Source organism: Theobroma umbraticum, unplaced genomic scaffold (assembly GCF_002168275.2).
Source record: "Theobroma umbraticum cultivar Fairchild unplaced genomic scaffold, ASM216827v3 scaffold_67.0, whole genome shotgun sequence".
NCBI classification, from domain to species: Eukaryota; Viridiplantae; Streptophyta; class Magnoliopsida; order Malvales; family Malvaceae; genus Theobroma; species Theobroma umbraticum.
Window position 1 is genome coordinate 4285378 of NW_018397262.1, and position 27479 is coordinate 4312856.

The 27479-nt window shown below is 31.5% G+C and overlaps 1 protein-coding gene and 2 pseudogenes across 2 annotated transcripts; all 3 read right to left on the minus strand.

Annotated features, from left to right (window-relative positions):
* Positions 1–3598: 3598 nt before the first annotated feature.
* Positions 3599–4349, minus strand: LOC110419684 (uncharacterized; annotated as a pseudogene).
* A 9224-nt stretch (positions 4350–13573) lies between these two features.
* LOC149526994 (receptor-like protein 32) lies at positions 13574–15150 on the minus strand (annotated as a pseudogene).
* On the minus strand, positions 15044–26202 carry LOC110419205 (uncharacterized). Of its 2 annotated transcripts, XM_021432157.1 has the most exons (7): positions 25990–26202; positions 24882–25687; positions 24588–24731; positions 21655–21726; positions 18195–18413; positions 16921–16992; positions 15044–16403 (listed from the first exon to the last, which is right to left on the minus strand). In XM_021432157.1, the coding sequence occupies exons 2-7, from the start codon at positions 25495–25497 to the stop codon at positions 15154–15156; spliced, it is 2373 nt and encodes a 790-aa protein (XP_021287832.1). In that variant the 5' UTR covers positions 25498–25687; positions 25990–26202; the 3' UTR covers positions 15044–15153. The 2 variants fall into 2 exon arrangements, with proteins under 2 accessions (XP_021287832.1, XP_021287833.1); XM_021432158.1 differs by lacking the exon at positions 18195–18413.
* Between the last annotated feature and the right edge of the window lie 1277 nt (positions 26203–27479).

Consider the following 27479-nt stretch of genomic DNA (forward strand, 5'->3'; position numbering starts at 1 on the left):
AAATACGTGGTTCAGACCACCAACCTAAATCATCAATGGCATCAACACCTTCACAAGCTCGGACCCAGAACAATGATCGTAGTTTAATGAGGTAAAAAATTTGAAGGCCATCCCAAACCTTAGCGTTAAAGGTTGATTCATTGCATGCCAGCCAAAGAGACCAAAGGGTTGCCCCACACACAATCATCCATCTCTTATGGAAACATTCCCCTAAGGGATAACTTGCCCATGCCTATAAAAAAGAGGAGATTGTGTTGGGAGAGCACCAAGATATGCCCTACCATTTAAGAACGAGGCCCTAGATGGTCCAACTTAAGCTACATGTGAGTAAGATGTGTGAGCAACTTTCATCAACCAGGCCACACCACACACAACGAAGCTGATTAGAACTGAAGTAAACTCCATGAGATAATAGGAAGGTTTTTGTAGGGATAGCAGTGTGAATTGCAAGCCATAAAAAACATTGGACTTTTGGTGGAATGGCTATTTTCCATAATGATTAGAACTGAGTTATTATCAGTTGTGGTGTCCAACAAAGAACAGAAAGTTTTTACTGAAAAAGATCGACGCGCATCATGCTTTCAAACCAACCAATCGTCTCTTAATGGAAAAAGAGAAATAGAAGAGAGAGAATTCTAAATCAGATCGACGTCAGCTTTTTCCCAAGCATATAAATCACGTCTAAAGTTAATTGACCACTGTCCATTTTGTCGAGCGTCGAGAACTTTCATGTTTTTGTTCACAGCCAGAGAAAAAAGTCAAGGGAATTTAACAGATAGTGGTTCATCCTTGAGCCATTTGTCCAACAAGAAAAAAACTGTTGCTCTATTTCCCACTATCCAATGACAGGCATGGAGGCCAATGAGGTTATGAATCTCCTCCGAGGATGTGAGTTGCACAATACTCCTCTATACAGAAGACATTCTCGCTGTGTGAGATGTTGAGGGTGTCCAATGCCTTGTGCCTATCCCATATTTCTCCACTATCAATCTCCTCCATAGTGCTTTCTCATTCGTACCGTATCGCCACCACCATCTGGCGAGAAAGGCTAGATTCTTGTGAGAAAGACTAGTGATTCCTAGTCCTCCATACCGTTTTGGCCTGCAAACAATGCTCCATTTGACCTTGGAGATTTTGTGTTTATTTGAGGATCCACCCCACAAAAAAGATCATCTCAAATGCTCCAATTTACGAAGAACACCTTTGGGCTCTTCAAAAATGGAAAAATAGAAGAGAGGTAATGAGTTAAGAACTGAGTTAATGAAAGTGATCCTGCCTCCGAGAGATAAGTACTCCCTTTGCCAAAGAGCAAGCTTCTTTTTGAAATTATTGATGACTGGGTCTCAAGTGGAAATTCTCCTAGGGCTAGCACCAAGAGGAATACCAAGGTAATTAAAAGGAAGGGATCCAAGTTTGCATTGGAATAAAGAGGCAAACTCATTGCCCAAAGAATAAGGAATGCCAACTGAAAAAGCATAAGATTTCTGAAAATTGATACGAAGTCCAGAAGAAAGCTCGAAATAGTGAAGGATCCGTTTAAGATTTCGTGCTCCTTGAGTTTTTGGGTGCATAAAAATGATGGTGTCATCTACAAATTGGAGATGTGAGAAAGAGAAGCCAGATGATAAAAGAGTTATGCCACGGAATAAGCCAATAGATTCTGCGTTTTTGAGAGAGAGATGAAGGGTTTCCACAGCCATGATGAACAAATATGGAGAGAGTGGATCACCTTGGCGTAGTCCTCGCTTCATGGGAAACTCAGGGGTGGCTAAGCCGTTGACTAACACAGAAAGTCGAGCAGTGGATAAACACTCCAAAATCCAGCTACACCATTTCTGACCAAAGTCCATAGCTTGCATAACAAAAAGTAAAAAGTTCCAGTCAACGCAGTCAAAAGCTTTTTCGAAGTCCAACTTGAGAATAATACCTCTTTCATTGTGAATTTTACGCCTCATGCTATGGATGACTTCGTTGGCCAGCATGATGCTGTCCATGATTTGACAACTCTTTACAAAGGCACTTTGGTGGTTGCTGATAACTTTAAAGATTACAGTCTTAAGTCTGTTAGCAAAAAGCTTCGTGAGAATTTATAAAAAGAGTTGATGAGACTGATAGGGCGGTACTCTCCAAGAGTGGTTGGGCTTGGAACCTTAGGAATCAGCACAATGAAGGATGAATTGAGGCCTTTGTCAAGTTTGCCATGAGACATAAAGTCTGAGATGAAATTGAATAGTTCTATTTTGATGAACGACCAGCAATGCTGAAGAAGTTGAGGTTAAAACCATCAGGCCCAGGGGCTTTTGATCTATCACAACTCCATATGGTGACTTGAGTTCCTCCATGGTGATAGGTGCCTCCAATTATGAGCGTCATGATGGCTAATCCTTTTGAATTGAAAACCATCAACACTCGGGCGAGGCCAGTGACAAGAGGTAAATAGGTTTTTAAAATGTTCGAAGATGGCATTTCGTACCTCATCAGGTTCGGAGATCCATGAACCATTGACTGCAATTCCAGCTATGTAGTTATGACGAGAACAAGTTTTGACTTTACTCTGAAAAAATCGAGTATTTTTATCCCATTCTCTAAGCCACTAAATTCTTGATTTTTGACGCCAAATTGATTCCCGATGTTTAAAGGATGACTAAAGCTGTTGGATAGTTTGTTGTTTTGTTGTACATTCATCTTCCGTGAGGTCCCTTAGATTACAAATAAAATCATATTCCTCCACTTTATCTTTCGGCCTTGTAATAATGTCATCAATATTACCGAAAGAGGCTTTATTTCAATGTTTGAGATGAGACTTGAGTCTACTGAGCTTGACTTTCAAACAGAATCCTGAAGAGCCATTCATTATAGTGGAAGACCATTTTTGAGCAACCATGTCTTTGAATCCAGGCGTTGAGAGCCAGCAGTCAAGAAATCGAAAAGGTCTAGGACCCCAATCAATAGTTTTCGAAGATAAAAGAATGGGACAATGATTTGATGATGATCGCTTGAGACCTTTTTGACTTAGTTCACAGAAGCAGAACAACCATTCCGATGAAAGCAAAAAAAGGTCAAGGCGACTATGTTTTGAATCAACACCATACCATGTGAATTTCTTACCAACAAGGGGTAAGTCAATAAGTTCGCAAGTATTAATAAAATTGTTAAAGTCATTGATACCTGTCCCAGAAGTGGTGCATCCCTGCCTCTCTTTGGCACATCTTATAGTGTTGAAATCACCAGCAACGCACCATGCAGAAGGACGTTGCTCTTTCAGTGAGAGAATTTCCTCCCATAAGATGCGTTTGTCATCTTCAGTGCAGGGAGCATAGACATTAATGATAGCACAGTGGCAGCTTTGAGAGAGCCATAAGCCAGTATAGATAATGAAGTTCCCTCTAATGATCACCGAAGATTGAGAAAAAGATTTAGTGTCCCAAATAGAGAGAATGCCCCCTGATCTTCCTATTGCTGGGATGAAGGACTATTCCACATCATCATTTCCCCACACTTCCCTTCAAGACATTGCTAGATAAAATTAAAGCTTCTAACTCTTGGCACTTGAATAAACTGGTTGGAATTCTACCTGAAAGATTATTCAACCCCAAAATTAGAAATTGCAATTTAAGAAGCTGATCAAATATAGCCAATGAAAGTTGACTTACAATGAAATTATTAGTGTTGAAATCAATTTTTGCAATAAAGATATATTGGAGATTGAGAAAGATTTACACCTAAGAGGTGATTCAGCTCCAAATACAAATATTTCAAGTTAGAAAGATCTCCGATTGTAATAGGGATTTGCCCTTTCAAATTATTGTCATGTAGGAGCAATTCCTTAAGGTTTGACAAAGAACCCAAAGAAGGCGGGATAACACTAGAGAAGTTGTTACTGTACAGAGACAGCTTGTGAAGTTTACTGAAGGAATCAAACCATGATGGGATTTCCCCACTGAAATTGTTTTGACTGTTGTCTATATATTTCAACCAAGTCAAATTTGCCAACTCCTTGGGCAATGAGCCTCGAAAATTGTTGCTTTGGATGTTAAGTTGAGCAAGAAAAGAGAGATTTCCCAAGTGAGGTGGGATGGTGCCCATAAGACTCATGTTAGAAAGATCAAGAGCGATAATTCTTTGATGATCGGATCCACAGGTGACACCAATCCAACTGCAAACAGAGGTAGTCATAGACCAGTTGGTTGCCAATATGTTTTGAGGGTCATGAGTGACATGGTTTTTAGTGCAAGAAGAGCCAATTAGTCAGTGGTGTTGTTAGGTAATTCAGTTGACAAAGCAGCCACAAAGTTACTCAACACCACCACAAATACCACAAGAGGGAGGAGGAAGCCAATGTTTCCCATTAAGCTTATATTCGTGGTTGAGACAAATTAAAAAAGAAATAACTGAGTTTGTTGCATCATTGCGTTGGCTGATGCTCATTCTTTAAATACTAGTACATGCATGTTTCAGAAAGGGTTGAAGCATTCTTTACGAAGCTATGCGGTTGACTCCACGTAAACAAGTATTTTTATAGATTTTTGCACCGTAGAAAGGCCCTACTAATCGATAAAAACGAAAGAAAAACGGCCAAATGGTCGTTTCAGTTTGGAATAGCACATGTTTGAGATGTTAATGAAGCATAGGTTTCCACACGTCATAGAAGCCAAATACATATTGGCTGTCTCGATACTTTTGCCACCTCTAGATTGTTATTGATTGTGCTGTAATTATCAAATTAAAATTTTCTATTTAAATATTATTAAAACTATTTATCATTTCTTCATTGAAAATCTTTGAGAAATTATAATATAGAGAAAAATTCCCTTTAATTAGTGCTGTCACCCCCTGTTAAGTACCAGGAAAATTGTTGTAAGACTTAATAAAATACATCAATCCTTCAAAACTACTTTTTTTTTTGAGAAAAAAGGATAAAGTTCAAATTTGTTTCTACACTGTGCCTGAATATCTTGGATTTTGTCATTGTATTACTTCAATTTTATCAAATTTCATCACTAAACTTTTGATTTTTGGAGAAAAATATAAAATTAGAGTATTTCACAAAATATTTTACCAATGCAAGTGACAATTTTTTTTTTGTAATTTTATTACTTTTTTGTCAAAAAATCAACAAAATTACAAATTATAGCGACAAAATTCATTGAAATTGCATGGAGTGTTCGTTGGATCACTTGAATCCATTTTTAGTTTCTGCCATGTGTTATTAACATGGCTATTTCACAAAGCGCATCCACTTGACATTATCGCAGAGAAAAATCTGCACAGAGTTCCTGTAATTTCCGTGCACTGTTCACACTTCTTGCTTAGCCAAAAAAACCAAAAGTCTAACAAACTTGTCATGAATGCTTGCTTTGTTCCAGTGTTTACACTTGCGTATTATGTATCTTGCCAAGAAAACCAGCCCCAAGCAGTCCAAAGTCTAACAGAGTTATCTTTTTTTCCAAATGTTAAGGCATGAAGGAAGGGCCCGGAGCTCAGAAATTGGAATTCCATTAGCAAATAGTTTATCAAATCAATGTAGAGGGGCAATGACTGAAGCGAGAGAGAGCGAAGAAATGAAGAGTCAAAGGAAGAAATGGAAGCTGCTTATATTCGTTTCAAGATTTTTCTTTATCAGATATTTTTGTGGGTTTTAAATCTTTGCACCTGCTTCGTGGTTGATTATTATTCCCTCGGTCAGTAATAGAGACTAAGTTTGGCGGAAAATGTGAACTTGGGAATTTTGCATAGGCTGGTTGACAATTAGGTGGCGTTTGATACATTACAATGCAATGTGATTACAGGTAATGTGATTGCAAAATGTGGCAAGCAATGTGATTACAGGGAAAATAACATTACAGTGTTTGGTATGTAAGCAAAATAATGATTAAAATGCAGGGAAGATAACATTGCAGTGTTTGGTTTACAAGTACTTTAATGGAATGTAATGTTAATTGTCAAAATTACCCCTAATTATTAAATATAAGTTTAATATATTTATATTTTTTATTATTAATTTTTATATAATATCATTTCTTAAATATATTTTAATATCATATATTTTATTTTTATTTATTATTATAATATTTTTATTTTATTTTTAATATATTTATATTTATATTATTAATTTTTATATAATATCATATTTTAAATTATTTTTAATATCATATATTTTATTTTAATTATTTTATAATTTTATTATATTTTATTTTTAATATATTATTTTTTTATTATTAATTTTTATATATATCATTTCTTAAATATATTTTAATGTCATATATTTTATTTTATTTATTATATAATATTTTTATATTTTATTTTTAATATATTTATATTTATATTTATTAATTTTTATAATAATATCATATTTTAAATATATTTTTAATATCATATATTTTATTTTTATTTATTATTATAATTTTATATATTTTATTTTTATTTTTTAATATATTTTTTATATTATATATTTTATTTTAATTTGTTTTACCTATATTATATAAATGTTAATTTTTTATATTTTATTTTATTTAATTTTTATTCTTATATTATATATATTTATTTTAATATTTTTATTTTAATTATAATATTATAAATATTTTTAATAAGGTAATAAATTAAAGGGTAAAATTATCTTTAAGAACATTACAGAGTGCAATGTAATGTGATTGCATTGGTTTTGGACTGCAATCACATTACATCCATTGGCTGTAATGTGATTGCATTGCAATCTTACATTACAATGATCTGTTACAAAACAAACGCTGCAATATAATTTAATAAGCCACATTACAGGTAATGTGTTTTACATTGCAGCATAACAAACGCCACCTTAAGCTTTTGAAAAATTCTTCCATTATTTAAAAGACTTCTTACGTATCACATGGGCACAGACCAAAAGGTCGTCAGCTTGGTTGAATGGGCTATTTTGAACTTTGAATTCTGTCGATGACTTGGACTTTTGATTAAAAACTCGATTGTAATTAATTTATTTTCAATCATAACAAATTAAAAATAAATAAAGATTTATTATTATTTTCAATGGCAATATTAAGTCAAGCCTAATGTTAAAGAAACATGGAGAAAAATGGTGGGGGCTGGAAAGCAATATCATCTCACACCCAAAATTTTATAATTATAAAACATACACCTATTGCTGTTTGTCTTTTCCTATAAAAGTTTGGGTGTAAGATAACGTGATTAGAAGTTCAACTTTAGATCTCTTTGCTCAGTTCTGTATCAATTATTCACATTTTAATTTAATGGTAAGTTTATATTTTCTATTTAAATAGTTCGGACTCGAATCCCTATTTTATTTAAATATATAAAAAAAACTTAAACTCTACTCCCCTTCTAATTTAATTTTATTAACACGAATAAGAGGTAACAACATTTTTAATTATTTAAACTAATTAATTTCAATTTACCATGAATCTTTCAATAAACTTCACCTCAAATCAAGCATTGTTTTTTAGGATGAATTTTTTTTAACCCTCAAAGATAAGATGTTTTCAAAATTTTTTTTTTAATTTTAACTGCTTTTAGTCAAGTAAAAAGATTTTTGAACAAAATTGTTCTTAATGAAATTTACTCATATTCAAGTACACATGTTGAGAAAAATATTGTTACATGCTACGTTGAAAAAAAAAGTTTACTACTCGTCATTTTTTTTTATGATTATAGAAAATATAACAAATAAAATAACCCCAAAAGCTAATTATCTAAATTTGAGGATTTTGGATAATATCTTTTTATCTAAAATCCATTTCATCCTAACAGTAACATTGATGTTGAATAATTTTTCAATACATTTTTCTTTCCATGTTAAATTTCTTTTTAATTTTAAACTTTATCTCCATCATGAAGGTGTTTAAGTTCAAAAATTTATGTCCTAATGAAATACAAAAATTGAGACCGAATTATACGCTATGTTTAAAAAATATTGTTATTATACGTCATATTCAAAAAATATTATTATAGTTAAAAAAAAGTTATTATACACTTTAACTCCAAAAGTTTATATTGTAATAAAATATAAAAGAGCAAGTTACATACTAAGTTTAAAAAATGTTATTGTTACACAGTATATTCAAAAAAATTTTACTATACATCATTTTGAAAAAAATGTTGTTACATGCAACCATGTACAAATATATGTTATTACATGTTATGTCATATTCAATAGATTTATTACACGTCAAGTGTATTCAGGGACGGAGCGTCCTTTTATAATGGGAGGGCCATGGCCCCCCTAAAGTTTTTGAAATGTTTTATATATTATATATTTTTTAATAATTTTTAAAAATAATTTTTTATTAAATAATTAATATAATTAAAAAAATAAAATAATCTTATAAACCTCATTCAATTTTACTCAAATTCTTAATTTTTTTAATTTTTTAAATTCCTCTATCTATATTTTTTTTTCTTTTCTGTCCTTATATTGTGAATTTATAAAGAGGTAAAGTTTTTATTTAATTAGTTAATTTATTTATATTATTTATTTTTTCAACTCTATTCTATTTGCTCATATATTTTAAGTTTCTATAGATTTTCTCTTTTAAATTTCTACGAATCATCTACCATATTTTTTTTTTCTTATATAAGTTATATCTCCTACTTGTCATGGTTTTTCATTTTCTATTATGTGAATTTTATTTTTAATGATTTTAATTTTTAAAAATTAAAAAATTATTGTATATATAATTCTCAAATATAGATTCTAGTGTTGCATTATTGGTTATTGTTTAAAATTTTAGTAATATATTATTTTTACTAACCCTAATTATATAAGAAAAAATTATTTTTAGTATATGTTTTTAATGTGCTTTACATTTTATATTTAGTTGAAAAGAAATTATCTTGAGTATAAGAATAAATTATTAATTATATATCATATTTAGCTATTTATATTTTATGCATTATAGTTTAATATTTAGTATTATAAACTTAAATATAATAAAATAAGAATATTAGATATTGACTACATTAATTTTTTAGTCATTTATATTGAAAAAGGTAAAACTTTGAAACAAAATGAATGATAAGTTTCTTACAAATAATTTATTGTTTATATTAAAAAAGATATTACCATTATTGAACAAGATTTTCCTATATCACTATTATAAGTTTTTTTTTATTTACATGTTATAAAATTATTGTCTATTATAAATCTTTTGATTATTAATGGTTAAGTTCAATATATTAATTTTAAAAAATTTTAACTTTTATTTTTCTTAGCCTTTGGCTCCCCCAATAAAAATTGACTAGCTCTGCCCCTGAGTGCATTATAGTTGTTACATGTAACCATGGCATGTAACAATTGTAAATTGTTTTCTAATTTACAAATTTCATTTCACTCATAACTTCAACCCATCAACTTTTGGGTTTTGTGAATACAAACCATTTGTTAATTTTTCAAGAAATTTTACAAAAAATAAGAACTCTGAAAACTTTCAGAAAAAGAATAAGATGAAGAAAGTAAGGAATTAAGAACTTTAGAGAAAAAAATTTTTCTCACCTTCATTCAAATATATATATATATATAATTACAAAATATGAAAAACTACTAATCTGTAGATGTATTTACAACTAACAATAAAAGAAAAGAAAACAAAACAATACTACAAGCCTAAGGAGATGTTTCACATTTCAGTAGAAGATGTTACATACCAAAACTTCAACCGCATATGTTACACACAAAGGCCAAAACTTCAACATCAAATGTTACACGCCAAAGCTTCCTTCTTACTGATATTACATGATAATGCATGAATCACTTTGTTACACGTCAAGGCATGTTTTATCATACTTGAATCACTGAAAAACTCAACAATAATAAACCCAAGAACATGTTGTCATGCTTTTTGGTATGTAAATCAAAGATAATATGATAAGATGGCAAGAGATAGATAGAGAGAGGGTTTTGTGAATGTAAACCAATGAACCAAGAACATGTTGTTACCTATCATATTATGCTCTTTGGTTTGTAAATCAATAATGAAATGATGAGATAACAAAAAATAGACAACGAGAGATGGTGATGGTAGTAAAATTACAGAGAGCTAGATGACGAAAGAGAAAAATGATAAGCACAGCAAAATGGGGAGCATAGCATATGAATGGCGAGAGAAAAATTGAGAGCATTTAATTTGTCTGAAATGATTTTAAGGTTATTTTTGTCAAGTCAAGACAAAATTAAGTAAAAACAGTTAACTTTATATTGAAAGTTATTTTTAAAATAAGCTTATTACGTTGATTATTCCTCACAATTTGCTTTTTTTTTTCTAATCTTATTATAGAACTGCAACACACCCAAACAAAACCAATAAGTAATCACAAAATGTCTAAACATTAATATATCATAATCTCAATCTCTCAATTAGAGAGCTTGTTAAATTCCCAAATAACGGTGTTAACCCAAATTAGTGTGAAAAAAGTTAAGAAAATTGAGGTTTGGACTAAATCTCAAACTGGGTGTCTTAAATTTAATACCGATGATGTTTCCAGAAGCTGTCCTGGTAAGTCTGGTATCGGAGGTATTTTGAGAAATGAACTTGACACTACAATAACTCTTTTCTCTAAGGCCATAGGTATCTCGGATTATGGTAGAACTGAGCTTGTTGCTGTGAGAGAAGCTGCTCTTATCTTTGCTGTCTCGAGGTGCAACTCATCTTATTCACTGCTAACTTCTATGATGTTTTTCTTTTGTTTGGCTTTTAGGTGTAGGATTGGATTTCTTGGCCTCCTGCTGGTCACCTAGGGTCAGCCCTTGGGTAAAGTCACCTAAGCAAGGGCTTTAGGACTCAAATTTGAAGAGGTTCTATATTTTTATAATAATAATAATAATATAATTAATTATATTAAAAATATATAAAAATAAAGATAATTAATACAATATCTATTTATTCTCTTATGCCTGATAAATATTTATTTTCTCTTACTTTCACATTCCTATTAATTCTGAACTAATTATCTCATTTTCTATTAAAAATATATAAAAAACTAAAAGCAAAATGAATTAATAAAATTACATATTCTCTTTCTTCTCTAATTATGTGCATAATAAATCTCAATTTTTTATCACTTTTTAATTCCTAAAATGCTATTAATTCTCAACTATTTCTTCTATTTCCAATCAACTAATAGTAATATGTATTTAACGATCTCCAATAACTATTTTTTCTTAGTTATTTCTTTATTTTCAATCAACTAACAGTAAGATGTATTTAACAATTCTAACAACTATTTTATTTCCTATATATAAAAACAATTATCTACTTTTTTTCAATTTATAATATCCACTTTTAAATTTTTCTTTCTTCATTTGCTTTTTTTTTTCTTTAACTTCAATTTTCCTCCAAAGAATATATAAAAAGTCTGTTATGCTATTATCTTTATAAAGTCGTAAGCCTCATTTACGATTTGTAATAAGCATTCAACAATTTGGTACTATTATTTTAATTTTTGTAGACTTTTTTACTTTAATTTAAAGTTTATATTATATTGTTATATTATTTTTATTTTATATGATAGTTAATTTGTTTGAATTAAAAATTTTGATTATGAAATTTATATTAGCCATTTAAAAAATATAAAATAATTATAATAATTAAATATTTTTTATACTTCATAATAAATATTTGAATATATTAAATCGAAAACATGAATTTAGTTGTTCAAAGTTATTTTTTTAATTTTCATGAAAAAACTCTTATTTGAATATTTTGCTTTAGACGTTTGAAGTAATTGAGCTGTCCCTGTTGCTGTCATTTCCTTTTTGAGCAGCACTGAGATTTTGTAAATGTACAGTTCTTTACCCATGTCAAATCCTTCATGCCAAACAAAGTCTTCTGTCAAATAGGCAAAAGACTTGGTATGGCATTATGGTGATGGAAGAATAAAGTTATACTTTTCAAAGAAAAAAAAATAATGTGGTGAAGTGGATTAAAATGCCCAATGATGTGTCTTGGAAAGTGAGGCCTCTGGTTATTCAAATTACCGGTTTACTTGGCAGGATTGCACGATGGGAGATTAGACACATTTTGAGGTCTGCTAACGACGCTGCTGATGTTTTGGCCAAGGAAGGAGTGGCCAGATCCCAATGACTTACTGTGGATTAACAATGAAACTCTGGTTGATGGAAACCAAGGCTACTTTGATGGTTACTTTCATGTCCTTTGATGCAGGTTGTGCAGACGTGAAACTATCAGACGTTGGATGCCAGATCCAACGCTGCCGCTAGTTTTATGTGATACTACTTCACTGGTTTGCTAATGCTGGCTGTTTTGTATTTCTATATGTTTTAGCTAGATTATGTGTACAGGAAGCCCATACTACCGCAGTCTTTGCTAGTATGTTTTGTATAGTCGGTTTATGACCTGATAATTACGGGGTGGTTGGAAGCTGATGGCTTCCTCAAATTGTTGTCAATGGGTTTGAAGCTTTTTTGCTCATACTTCAAACCTTCTGTACAGATTTCTTCTTCATTAATGAGAAGCTGCTTTTCCAAAAAAAAAAATTATATCATAATCTCATTGGAAACTACACGTAATCAATTAGATTGATTAAATAAGTGATATATATACACCCATTAACTTAAGCTACTTGTCTCGATATATAGTTGTAAGGTATAAGGTTCCTTTTCCTTTTCTTGTTTGGAATTAATCGGAAAAATTCACCAACATTTGTCTTCCATAATTTCCGAATTACAAGATGTAGTCGAACATATTCTCTAGAGTCTAGACAGTGTATATAGGATAGGAGGATGGAATCACTAACTGATTTTATTACCTTCCACGCATTCCTTTATTTCTTCTCAAATGCTTGATTGTAATCTGCCAGCATTCAACATTGAGTACACAAGATTTTAATCATGAATTAAACCCGTTCAACATCCTTTAAGAATTTAATTTTGAATTTCTTCAGCTTGGCAACAACTTTCTTTCATATTAATTCTCTCCTCTGTTGTCCAGTGATGCTGCTAGTAAATTTGTGGCATATACCATGCATGTCATTGTGAATTAGTGTGAATAGTTTAGAAGTCTAGTTACAAATTAAGGGGGGAATTATCAGTAACATTGCCTGTAGAGTATGGTTGACTAAAATTATTATCAGTCGATCATTTCTCTTATTAGTTAACACAGTTGCACATAGTATTGGGAGCTTTTTACCCAACTTGTTTTCTATCGGATGTTAATTTAAAGGGAAACAGAATTACTAGTTTGGATTATCGTATTAATATATTGGGGTACTTTGTATATATTCTGCAGAGCTCCTAAGGACAACAGTGCTCTTTAACTGTCAGAACTTGTTTTCTTCTACAGTGAGCATCAAGAGACTCAAAGCATTAACATTGAAGATGCAGTGTGCTTAAGAAAATTTGCAGATGCTTATAAACAAAGCAACTAGTGTGAGAATGCGGAGAGTCATATATAGGATAGTTTATTTTTCAATATATATATATATATATAGGATAGTTGAAGTTATATATCATGTTGGAAATACAAACCATAATCTCAACAAAATCACATGAAAATTATCTATAAAATAAATAAGATAAGACTAATACAACTGAAATTATTGAGTAAAGTCACCTCAATGCTGGAACAAAAGCTGTGAGAATATATACAAAAGAAAGTTCAGGAATTTGTCCATTAAATTGATTATTTGAACAGTCAGTAGCCGTCAAAGTGGTTAAGATTCTCGTGAACACCATTTCCAACCCTTTTGTTGTAATAGAGAAAGATTGTTCATAATAAACATAAGTGATAGCATGCTCATATCTCATGTACTCTACTTCTCCTTCCTTTTTATACCCATTGTTTATAGCATGCAAACTTTCATAAAATTTTGATGGCAAGCAGCCACTGAAGTCATTGTGAGAGAGATTAATGATCCATAAATGAGAGAAGGAAGATGCAACTTGGGAATTGATAATGTGACCATGGAATCTATTGGATCGCAAGGCAAGAACTTGTAAATTATTAAAACTCCTTAACCAACTAGGAATGGTATCATTTAAGTTATTGTTCCCAAAATCTAGAAGTTCCAAGTCCTTGCAATTAACCAAGGATTGTGGTATTGGCCTTCCAGCTGATTGCTGTTGATACGAAAACTTCTTAGCAAACAACATTCAGGAAACAAAATTCCTGGTATTTTCCCATGAAAGTTATTCATATATAGTTTCAAATGTAAAAGAGAGAAGCTTAAATTTCCAAGACATACCGGAATAATTCCACCCAAATTACTCATAGACAAGTCGAGATCCTGAAGGGAGCTCAAATTGCATATTGAGGAAGGGAATTCTCCAACTAATTGATTCTTTGATATGGTGAACCAAAGTAATGAAGGTGGTATAGTTGGAAGCGGTCCTTGAAGAAAAATTGAACAGAAGTTAAGATATTGAGTATTCTTTGGAAGAAGTTGCTTCGTAAAAATGCCAAAATATGACACTTTTACTTCCTTTTGCACAATTGGAACTTCAAATTACTCCACAATTATAAGTTGAATTATAACAATATTATACTAATTACTCCAAATACTTTTTTTTATTTTAAGAGCTTTTCAAAATCTTATTTGACTTAACTTCTGCTTTTAAGAAATAAATAAGTAAAAAAATACAGACCAAACAAGCACTAAATATTATAAGTTTACTTAAATTGAGATGCAATAACTATTTAATCTGGCTCCCTTTTAAGGTAATTAATCTCACTCTCCCAAATTCATTATTTGGGAGCATGAATTTGGAAGAATAGATTTAGATTTGGTTTGTTATATAGATTACGATATGAAAGTAAACATCACCTAAAATGTAGTTAAGATTCAATGCTAGTATCTAAGAAGGTATAAATAAATGAATATCAAGTTGTCTAAATTATACTTCAAATCCACCACTTAATAGAATCTAACAAATACGGTGAAAATTTCAAAATTATTTAAGACAGTCATGTTTTCATGAGTTCTAACACCACATTTATACTGAATTTATATTTAAATATCTTATTTTAAATTCATGTTTTCAAATTGAACTTAACTGGAACACATCCAACCTGGGAAATTTTTTAAACCTTGTCAAAGCTAAATCTTACATCTTGTTAAAAGGAAAAATGGTAATGGTAATTAAATACTGTTATACATTTAGAAGTACTAAAACTCACCTGACAGCATTAATTATGTCCTTCTAACATATTTTTGCTGAACTCTTTTGGTCATCTTAATGAACCACGACGGTTTTCCAGTTGTGAACACTATGTATCCCATACTCAATCCGAATACTAACCCACATCCATACCCCATCAATATAGAAAATCTCCAGTTCAATTCTTTTGTTGTATCATCATCATCATCATCAAATATTGTTGGAGGTGGTTCCAAATCCTGATCGTTTCCACAGCTTTTTGACAATGGGAGTCCGCATAAACCCAAGTTCCCAGTGTAGCTATCATTTGTGAAAGTATTAAATTGTTTGCCTCTAGGAATGGGTCCGATGAAATTATTCCAAGAAAGGTTTAATACAGCTAAGAATCCAAGACTATTTAACTGAGCTGGAATTCTTCCTTCAAGCTTGTTTGATGAGAGATCTAATGATTCAACCTCAGACAAATTACTTAAGGATGACGGGATAGGACCTGTGAAACTATTGTGAGAAAGGTTGAGGACTCTAAGTGATTGAAGTTTTCCAATTATTTCAGGAATATGTCCACTGAATTGATTATTTGAGAAGTCAACAACCATCAAAGAGATTAAGATTCTCGTGCACCCGATCTCCAACCCTTTTATTGTAATATAGAAAGATTCATCATAATACACAGAGAAACCGTAAATGCTACCATTTCTCATGAACTCCACTTCACCTTTCTTTTCATACCCATTGCTTATAGCATTCAAACTTTCGACAAATTTTGGTGGCAAGCAACCGCTGAAGTCATTGTGAGAGAGATCAATGATCCGCAAATGAGAGAAGGAAGATGCAACTTCAGAATTGACAATGTGACCATGGAATCTATTGAATCTTAAGCCAAGAACTTGTAGATTCAATTTACCTAACCAACTAGGAAAGGTGTCATTTAAGTTGTTGTTTCCCAAATCTAGAAGTTCCAAGTCTTTGCAGTTAACCAAGGATTGTGGTATTGGCCCTTCAAGCTGGTTGTTGTTGAGGCGAAAACTTATCAACGAACAACTCTTAGGAAACAAAGTTCTTGATAATTTACCATGAAAGTTATTCATAAACAGATTCATCTGTAAAAGAGAGGAAGTTAAATTTCCAAAACATTCCGGAATAATTCCACCCAAATTATTCATAGCTAAGTCGAGAAATTGCAGGGAGCTCAAATTGCATATTGAGGAAGGGAATTCTCCAACTAACTGATTATCTGATGCGCGGAACCATAACAATGAAGGTGGTAGAGTCGGAAGCGGTCCTTGAAGAAAATATGAACAAAGGTTAAGAGATTGAATATTTTTTGGAAGAAGTTGATTTATAAAAATGCAAAAAATGATACTTCCTTTTGCACAATTGGAACTTACTTTTAACATCACTCCACAATCATAAGTTGAATAAGAACATTCTAATGAAACAAGTACAAACTATGAAACCCAATTCTTCACTAATTTTTTTTTTTTTTTTGCCTTCTAAGTCAACTTCTACTGTCATTCCATCGAACAGAAGGAAACCCTCTAAAAAGAAATTACTACAATTCTACATAGAGACAAATAATTTGCTCTAACTAAATCATTTTTGATGCGCACACATAGTTAAAGAAACTGACACACTCTCTGATGTGTGATTTTTTTTTTTAATTGTTGATATATAATTATAATAATCTTTTTATTATGTCGTTTTCTACTTAGTAACCAAGAATGAAAATATTTCAAATACTTAAAAAAGGATTGATTATATATGCAGAACTTGGATAAAAAGGAGAAGAAAGATGATACCTGTCAAATAGTTAGACTGTACATGAAGGGCTTCAACAGAAGTCAAGCCTCTAATAGTTGATGGAATTACACCTGAAAATGATATTATTTTTTACCTACTTTTGTTTTATAATAAATTTTCAAATATTAAAAAATTAAAAACAAAATGTAAACAACAAAAATATCAATAAAATGAAGCCTGATGAATGCAATACTCCCTCTCTATTAAATTGGGGTGTTAACATTTCCATTTTTAACTAATCTAATTTTAGTTCTTAATTTCTTATATTTGAACATCTACAATTCTTGATATTGATTTTTTCAAATTTCCTTTACATTTCAGGACTCAAAAACCAATTAAACTGTCGATAATATGAAAAAACTTAGGTGTAGAGAAATAAACAGGAGGAGGAACAACTCTTAGGGCAAGGAGGGAAGAGTTTAAGCTGCTATGAAGAGCAAAGGGTTTGAAGCAAAAATTGTGGAAGAGGGGAAATGTGGTGAGAGGAAGATGGGACTGTTTTCAGAGGAGGGTGATAGCATCTAAGGGGGTGGTGCGAGGGATCCCTGATGGAAGGCTCGACATAAGGTTTTGGATGATGCTGGAAGAGCCATCTTGCGTATTATGAGAGAGAGGGGTGATGAGAACAGTTGAGTTCTCATATTCATACCTTTTGATTGTGCAATATTTTCGTGTGATCTTCATTGTCCTGGAAAATGCGTTAGGGGATGGTTTGTGTACAGTTTTGTGAGCCATTCCAAGTTAAGTGACTGAGGTTAGGAATGTAAAGGCAGTGGATTAATAAAGTCTAATAAGGAAGGAATTTTTGTAACAATCAGGTTTAAGTGGTGTTGCAATTCTTTTGTAAGTGGCACGCTGAAGCAATTGTACAGTGTTCCATGCCTAGCAGCCAGGGTCCATATGCCATCAGAGGTCTCCAAGCCCCCTTGGCTAGAGACTTTAGATGGCACAATGGCTGCGGTTCTTAATAAATATGCATAAGCTTTTTCTAAAAAGAAAAAAGATTCTATACAAGTATTTTAGAGCTTTTAAGTAATTGGATATCAAATTGTCTAAATCTAATAAATTCTACAATAATTAAGAAAGTCATGTCTTCACAAGTTCTATCACCCATTTTTATACTAAATTTGAAATTTAAATTTTTTACTTTTAATTTAAGTTTTCGAGTTCAACCAAAATAAAAATCGAAATATAAAATTGGAACTCATGTATAAAAAAAAATGACAAATAATCATTTTAATTTGTCTAAAGAGAAGGTCCATAATAAGCGTACCTGTTAGGTTGTTCATATCAAGATGCAAGTGGATTAATTTAGTCAAATTCCCAATTTCTTGAGGCAAACTTCCCTCCAAGTCATTCCAACCTAAAGCTAAAAATTCTAACTTTTGGCACTTGAATATATTGGTTGGAATTCTACCCGATAGATTGTTGTTATGAAAATCCAAAAGTTGCAATTTAGGAAGGTGATCAAACATAGTCGATGGAAGATGACCTACAACGAGATTATTAGTGTTGAAATCAATATTTGCTATAAAAAAATATTGATGATGGAGAAAGATATGCAACATGAAAACAAATTATCTCCCAAATACAACCATTTCAAGTCAGAAACATTTCTAATTGCTATAGGAATCTGCACTTTTAAATCATTGTCATATAGGAGCAAATTCTCAAAGTTTGACAAATTAAGAACCCGAAGAACACTAAGTAACATCATAGATGCTGTTATCGTATAGAAACAAGCTCTGAAGTTGAGTGAAGGAATCAAACAATGACGGGATTTTCCCCACCAAAACTGTTGTTACCAAAGTTTATGTATTTCAACCAAGACAAACTAGTCAACTCCTTGAGCAATGAGCCATGAAAATTATTAAATCGGATGTTATGTTGAGCAAGAAAAGTTAGATTTTCTAAGTGAGGTGGGATAGTGCCTATAAGACCCATGTTAGAAAGATCAAGAGCGATGACTATTTAAGGATAAATCTTTTAAGTGAAATTTTTAAGGAGGGTTACAAGTGGTAACTTTTTATAAAAGTTTTTTAGAGTAAAAATAATTATGGAATCTTACCATAAGTGTTGTCATAAATTATTTTTACAGAAAAAATTTACTGTTATATAATTATCACAAACATAAAAACAATAAATTATGAAATAGAATATGGTGAAATAGAAAAATAAATTTTAATAAATAGAATAATTTTATAATTATTTAAGGAAAATTATTTTAAATGAAATTTTTAAGGAAGGCTCTAAGTGGTAACTTCTTTAAATTTTTCAAAGTAAAAATAATTATTGGATCTTGCCATATGTGTTGGAGGGTAATTTCATGTATTAATTTTATAAAAAAAAGTTTATTTTTTAAATAGTTATTAAAAATATGAAATATTAATAAACAAAATATTTTGTAAATTAGGAATAGAGCCATAACATTCATGTGTGTGTCAATTTAATAGAAACACAAATAAATAAAAATTCTCCAATGATGGAATTTTCGAGAAGGTTATAAGTGATAACTTCTTGAAATTTCTAGGTGAGAAATTTTTTTTGAATTTTGTCTAAGCGTTGGGGTCTTCAAGGAATATTCAAATACCAAAGAAGTTTATTTATTTACAAAATGATAAAATAAAATAAATTAACAAAGACAATAAAAATAACAAAACAAGAGAAGAAAATAAAATTAAATGTTGAATTAAACAGGCTAAAAGGACAACCTATGATTAATTAGCTACAAATTAAATGGATGTTGTGAAGGTGCTAATATCTTCCTCATATGTAATACTTTTGAACCTAAACTGTTTCGTAAACCGCAATCTATTCTTTTTAATGAACCTAAGTTAAGCCTAAGACTTCATTAGAAAAAATAGATTCAACTAGGTGATCAATCACAACTAAGTAAAAAAAAATGATGGTGATTGTTTTTTACATCTAATAGCTAGGTTTTAGGAATCACACATTATGCCAATATTTGTTAACCGAGACAATCATTAAAACTTAAAACTTTTATATTTGCATCTTAAGATATGTAGAGGACTACCTCTACTTGTATAACTCAAAAATATATGGACAAACAAAAAAGGAAAAAAAGATTATTAATATTGTCATAACGTGTGGGTTTAAGAACCTAAGTGCTTAACTTGTAATGGAGTCGTCACTAATTTTTTTTGTGTAGGTATGATAGGCCACAATCTACTGTTTTTTAATGTTTACCTTAACCTTGACTTAAGTTCATTTTAAAAAATAGATTTTGGTCTACAAAACAATTTTATGTTCAAGAGCACGATTACGCATGGGGAAAATATTAGCATCTTGCGATGCCCGTCTAAAGCACAGTATTAATTAATCATATGTTATCTTATATTAAGCTTAATTAATCATCCTTGACTTCATATTTGCTTATATTTTTTGTATTTATTTATATTTTTTCATTCATTTTTTAAATTATATTTTTTATTATTTAAATATTGAAAAATTTTAAGTTTTCCCAACACTTTTGACAAAAATTAAGAAAAATCTCCTCACCTGCAAGAACATTCAAGAAAATCACTTATTTTCTTCAAAAGATTCCATCGGTGGAGTTATTTTCAAATGTTTATAAAATATTCAGATAAAACATTTTTTTTCTTTTTATGCTAGTTTCAAATTTATTTATTAATTTATTATTTTTTGAATAAAAATCTTTCAATATTGAAACTTATTTATAAATTCTCCAAAATTTTTTGTGGAATTTAAGAAAAACTTCACAACTAGAACTAACGGAACACAGAGTGAGAGAGAGAATAATAAAGAAAAATAAAAGCAATAGCAATAATATTACCAAAGGAATTCAAACAGCAATGCAAGACACTCATATTATGAAAGTATAGAAGCAAAAACAATAAAAAAACATGATTTTTATGTTCTTTGCCTTCTTTCTTATATATATATATATATAAGTTTTAGCCAGATACAATAAATTCTATAATTAAAAAAATTCTATAACTTCTAATTTCTTTCTTTCAATTTTTTTTTCTATAATTTTTTCTCAGAATAGTGGAATGAAGAAATATTGTAGAGGCCAAAAGAAGCAAATCCAATGAAATAGAGTAGTGTTCCCACTTCAAAATTAACAAAAGACAAACATCCATATCCTGAAAAACCCAAAATTATGACCATGGATAGATCCAAACTATAATCTTAACACATCACTATCCATATATCACAAGTCATAAGTTGAATCAGAAAATTCTAATGGAACTTAATAATATTCAAGCACAAACTATGGAAAAAATATTACTCCATTAATTTGTCATGAATTACTTGTCATTATTTAACTTTCAGAAAAATTGACAAAAAAAATAGTATTGAAATATTAAAATTTTAATTTTTTTTATAAAATTGATGTATTATGATTTTTAATGTCAATTTTTTTAAAAAAATATCATGAAAAATATAGTTCTTTATCAATTAGCCTTCACATTTACATTTTTAAATGTTTTGAATTTAGGTTCTTCCTCATATTTATGAATATCTATATATTTTCATTTTTCTTTTACATTGTGGTATTAAAAATCAATTAATAAAAAATCGTAAAGTGAAAAACGTTTTTCTTTAATTATGTGTCAAAGCATTGCACTAATTAATACTTTTAACAATTAAAGAAGTATAATGTATAATTTTCATCTCAAATACTTAAAAAGGATTGCAGATTGATATGCACATTACAGTTGAAAAGGAGAAGAAAGATGATATTATACCTGTCAAGTGGTTATGCCAAAAATCAAGGTGCTTAATAGAAGTCAGGTTTCCAACGGTTGGTGGAATTTCACCTGAAACACAAAATTCAATCCCTCAAACTAAGTAAAAATTTTACCTAGCTTTTTCTTCTTTGAGTACTAGGCATCTATTTTATTTATCTTTATTTTTCAAAAAAACAAAATGGTTCAAATTTCCCATTTCTTAAGGCACACTTCCCTCCAAGGCATTGATTTCTAACTCTTGACCTTTGAATAAACTGGTTGAAATTCTACCAGAAAGATGGTTGGATCTTAATTAAACCTAGAGGAAGCTGATCAAATATAGCTGATGGAAGTCCATCTACAATGAGATTATTAGTGTTGAAATCAATATTTGCAATAAAGAAATATTGATTATGGAGAAAGTTATGCAATCTGAAAACAGATTATCTCCCAAATGAAATAATTTTAACTTAGAAAGATTTCTGATTGGTGTAGGAATCTACCCTTTCATATCATTACCATCAACATCTCAATGTTTGACGAAGAGCGCAAAGAAGACAGGATAACACCAGAAAAGTGATTAGTGTACAAAAGATGAAGAAGGTTAAAGCGTGGGATCAAGAAAGAAGAAGAAGGAGAAGAAATTGCTCAAGTTGTGCTCCAGGAAGAATAGTAGTGTGGAAAGAAGGTCGATGTTGGTGCTGAAAGGGTGTCCGAGGGAAGTTGATGGTGACAATGGTACAATAATTGTTATTCCTGAAAGTTGTCTAAGGCTTGAGGAATTAGAAGACATTGAGATTAATAGCTCGGGTGAGGAGTCCAGATTACTGAGTACTGAGCACTCTAATAAGGAGACGGTCGAAGAGTCAACTGAGGTTCATGATGTGTTAGTGGGTTGAAATGATACGAGAAATATTGATAATGAGGCATTAGCTTCAGTTGAAGGGTCCTTCCAAGAAGCTGATTTGGTGGATGTTCTACTGACTGAACAAGAAGAACGATTAATGGATGTTGGTGGATTTGGTTTTTTTATGTCTCCTGTTGCAGAAAGGTTGGTTAAAAACTTTAAGTCCCTTCGTCTGGCTAAAGAAAAAATACAGGGCTCAGTGTTCGCATAGGATCCGGTGTGAGGAAGAGGAGGAAAATCAGAAGAAATCTTCGGGATATTCTCTCAGGTAGGAATTCATATGACTCCCTTTCCGACAGTGACATATTAAGAAGAAACATGATTATTATTCAAGAGCTGAAACAACCTGGAATGTGTCATCTCGATTGGGAATTGTTTTTGAAACCAATAGACGTGAAGTGGTCTTGTGAGTTTTCGAGATTGAAGGAGGAAAATAGGGCAAAAGCAGCACATTAAGCTCTTGTGAGTTTTGTGTGTTCTATTATGATTAAGATTTTTGTAACTTGGAACGTAACAGGGTTTGGCAGAGGAGAGAAGAAGCAAGCAGTTAGAAGACTCATTAGTAGGACAAAACCGGATGTTGTTTTTCAACAAGAGTCGAAGTTGAGTAGAAAGTTTAGTAGATATATCAACTTCTTAGATGGGGGTCAAGACTTTAAATTCGAACAATCAGAGGTGGTTGGGGCTGCTGGTGATCTTATTAGCTTATGGAGAAGCTTTTTTTAGTTAGATTCAAGTACAGTGGAAAGGCACTACATCCTGTTAGTGGATGGTATCAGAAAAGGGGATTGAAAATGTGGTTTGGGCAACATTTATGTTCCAAATGAGGTTGGGGCCAGAAGTGAGCCACGGCTTGATTTGATTGATAAATTAAAGGATCTAAGTGTTAAGTGGTGCATTGATAAATTAATAGCGTCGTAGTGGTTTGGCTGATGGTAGGAGCTCTGTGGAATTTGTTGGCTTCATTAACGCCATTCAAATGATCAATATGCCTATGGTAGGTGGCAAATTCACTCGGGGAAGAATTAGAGGGAGTTCATCCTTCAGCTGAATTGACAGATTTCTGGTGGATCCTATTTTCTTTGATTGGCAAGATAAAATGATTCAAAAATGCCTTTCAAGATCTTTATCAAATCGCAATCCAATGTGATTTAGTGGAGAGGTGCTTGATTGGGGTCTGAAACCATTCAAAATATTTAACCACTTGTTGGATAAAGGAGACTTTCAAAAAATATTTGAGTTTGCTTAGTAAGTGATTCAGGGGAGTCAAGCAATAGCGGAATTTGGCACAGACTGAGAGCCATGAAACCTAAAATTAAGGAATGGCATAACAACCTGAAGAGATCGAGAAGCTTGGATTGTCCATTCATGAGAAAACAATGGCTACTCAATATGGGGGTGAGGATTTTGAAATAAGGAATGAATTAGTAATGACGAAATCTAGACTACCGGAGCTTTATAAGGCTGAAGCAAGATCGTGGTAGCAGAAATCTAGAATTAGGTGGTTCTTGGAAGGAGATCATAATACTCTATTTTTCATGCAGTTGCTTCTGGAAGAAGAAGGGTTAACTCTATTAATAGTTTAATAATCCAGGGAAGGTTAGTGGACAACCTTGGTATGATTAAAGAAGAGGTTGCGAATTTTTATCAGTTGGAATTTTTGGTCTGACAAATCTAAGTTTAGAGGACCCAGTTAGTGGAAGTCATATTTTTTCTACTGTTAAAGACACATTACGACGGGCCGGACCTAAGAAATTGGAATTTAGGTCTCCATAGTCAAAAGTATCCCACACCATTAGAAACCTGCTAAATCTAGACCACTTACATTCGTTTCAAGACCTTCTTTCTCAAATAATTTTGTGGATTTTAAATCTTACTCGTGTTTGGGCCCGTTTCGTCGTATTGTCAATTTTTATATATCATTCATAAGATTTTTATTTACTTGTGTAATTAAACTAAAATCATAAATATAAACTCACGAATAAAAATAACTTACCACTTAATTATTTTAATTTTTCTAAAGGAATGTCCATAGTAAGCATACCTGTTAAGTTGTTTGAACTGAAGAACAAGTTGTTTACTTTAGTCAAATTCCCGATTTCTGGAGGCACACTTCCCTCCAAGGCATTGCTAGATAAAATTAAATCTTCTAACTCTTGGCACTTGAATAAACTGGTTGGAATTTTACCTGAAAGATTGTTCAATCCCAAAATTAGAGATTGTAATTTAGGAAGGTGATCAAATAAAGCCAATGGAAGTTAAACCTCCAATGAGATTATTAGTGTTGAAATCAATATTCGCAATAAAGATATATTGAAGATCGAAAAAGATATGCAACCTGAAAGATGATTCTGTTCCAAGTTCAACGATTTTAACTTGGAAAGATTTCCGATTGTTACAGGAATCTGCCCTTCCAAATCATTGTCATATAGGAACAACTCCTTAAGCTTTGACAAAGAACCCAAAGAAAATGGGATAATACCAGAAAAGTTGTTACTGTACAGAGACAATCCCTGAAGTTGAGTGAAGGAATCAAACCATGATGGGATTTCCCCAACGAAGTTGTTGTTACCAAAGTTTATATATTGCAAGGAAGACAAATTAGCCAACTCCATGGGTAACGAGCCTCGAAAGTTGTTGTTTCGGATGTCAAGCTGAGTAAGTGAAGAGATATTCCCCAAGTGAGGCGGGATGGTGCCTATAAGACCCATGTCAGAAAGATTAAGAGTGATGACTCTTTGATGATCGGATCTGCAAGTGACACCAATCCAATCGCAAACAGAGGTGGTAGTCGACCAGTTGGTTGCCAATATGTTTTGAGGGTCACGAGTGACATGGGCCTTTAGTGCAAGAAGAGCCAATTGGTCAATGGTGATATTGGGTGATTCTGCTGAGAAAGCAGCGACAAAGTTGAGTAACACCGTAAGAGGGAGGAGGAAGCCAGTATTTTCCATATGGTTATAGTTGTGGTTGAGGCAAATTTAAAAAGAAACACCTGAGTTTGTTTCATCATTGTGTTGGTTGATGCTCTCATTCTTTAAATAATAGCACACGCACGTTTCGAACTTGCTCGAAGGCTTGAAGCATTCTTTGCGAGGCTATGCGGTTGACTAGTTCTATAGATTTTTGCACTGTAAAAAGGCCCTGCAAATCAAAGAAAAGCAAAATGGACAAATGGTCGTTTCAGTTAGGAAAAGCAAATGTTTGATTGTTAATGACGCGTCGGTCTCCACACGTTATGGACACCAAATACATATTGAACAAGAAATCTGTAAAATGCTCCTGCAATTCCATAAACTGGTACAGTGTTCACACGCAGCTCTTAGCTAAAAAACAAAGTATAAAAACCTGGTCCAGTTCATTTAGCAACCAATGAACTGATAGAAAGTGAAGAAACAAAGTGTAAAAGGAATAAAAAAGGGAGTCCCTATATGGAAGTTACCTACCTCGTATGAAAAGGTATGGAAATTTCAATTTTTCGACAGTTTGGTGGAAGCTAATGAAAGCAGAGACCAGCCAGAAAATGAATATATAAGAAAATAATCAATAATAAAAAATTGTAACTCGTACAACGATTAGTGAGAAAATTGTTGATTATTCCCATTGTTAGCTGAAGTATGTGGACTTGGGAATTTTGCAAAGGCTGGCTGGTAATTAAGCTTTTGAAAAATCGTTCCTGCCATCATTTTGCAAAGCTTTTACGTATGAAGATGGGCAGAGACCAGAAGGCCTTCAGCTTGGTTGAATAGCTTCGTTTGAACTTTCATTTCGGTTGATGACTTTGACTTTTGATCAAAAACTCGATTGTAATTAATTTATTTTCAATCACAAAAAATAAATAAAGATTTATTATTATTTTCAATGGCAGTACTTAAATGCACCTTATCCTCAAGTCATGGGACCCTAATTTATTGGTCTCTTGAGAGAAAATTCTTTCAATAAACTTCACGTCAAATCAAGCATTTTCGTTTTTTCTACTCTTATTATAAAGCTTCAACACCTCCAAACAAAATTAATAAATTGCACTTGAATATTTGATTCATTAGTTGATACATGATCATTTTATCTAAAGAGCAGTGTTCAAACCCCTTGCACTTGACCATTTGGTTTATTAGATTATACATGATCCCCTTAGTTACAGAGCAGTGTTCAAACTCCCCTCCTCCAATTATAAAAATAAAATAAAATTAATAAATAATTACAAAATGACTAAACATTAATACATTGTAACATCATAATCTCGTTGAAAACTACTCATAATGAATTAGATAGATTAAATAAGTGCTATACGTACCACCATTAACTTGAGTTACTTGAGACAGTATATAGTTGTAAGGTATAAGGTTCCTTTTCCTTTTCTTGTTTGGAATTAATCAGTAAAATTCACCAACATTTATCTTCCTTAATTACTAATTACAAGATGTAGTCGAACTATACAGTGTTTATAGGAGGATAGAATCAGTAATTGATATTATTACCTCCCACACATTCATTTATTCCTTCTCAAATGCTTGATGGTAATATTCCCCCATTCAACATTGAGTGTATTGTCTTTTTTGTTTTTTTTTTCTTCTTTTCTTATCAAACCCTTGATCTTTTAAAAGTGATTTTACTTATACACACAAATATATATATATATATATATAAATTAATTAACGAGTTACTCTACTCAACTCAAAATCATACTTTTTCCTGCTCTTTTCCAATCCTAATTGTACACAAAATTTTAATTTTTTGGTGATGCTATTCCTTGATTATGCCCATTTTTTCTTATCTTTGTTCTTTTTAAACAACAAGATTTAATCTTTGCAGTAGGACTTTCTCTGCTTTTTTGGATAAATATAACTTATATTTATCCAAAAACTCTTAAATATTACTATACCCAAAATTAAATTCATAGTTAATACTATAGCATACCTAACTTACTTTATCACCC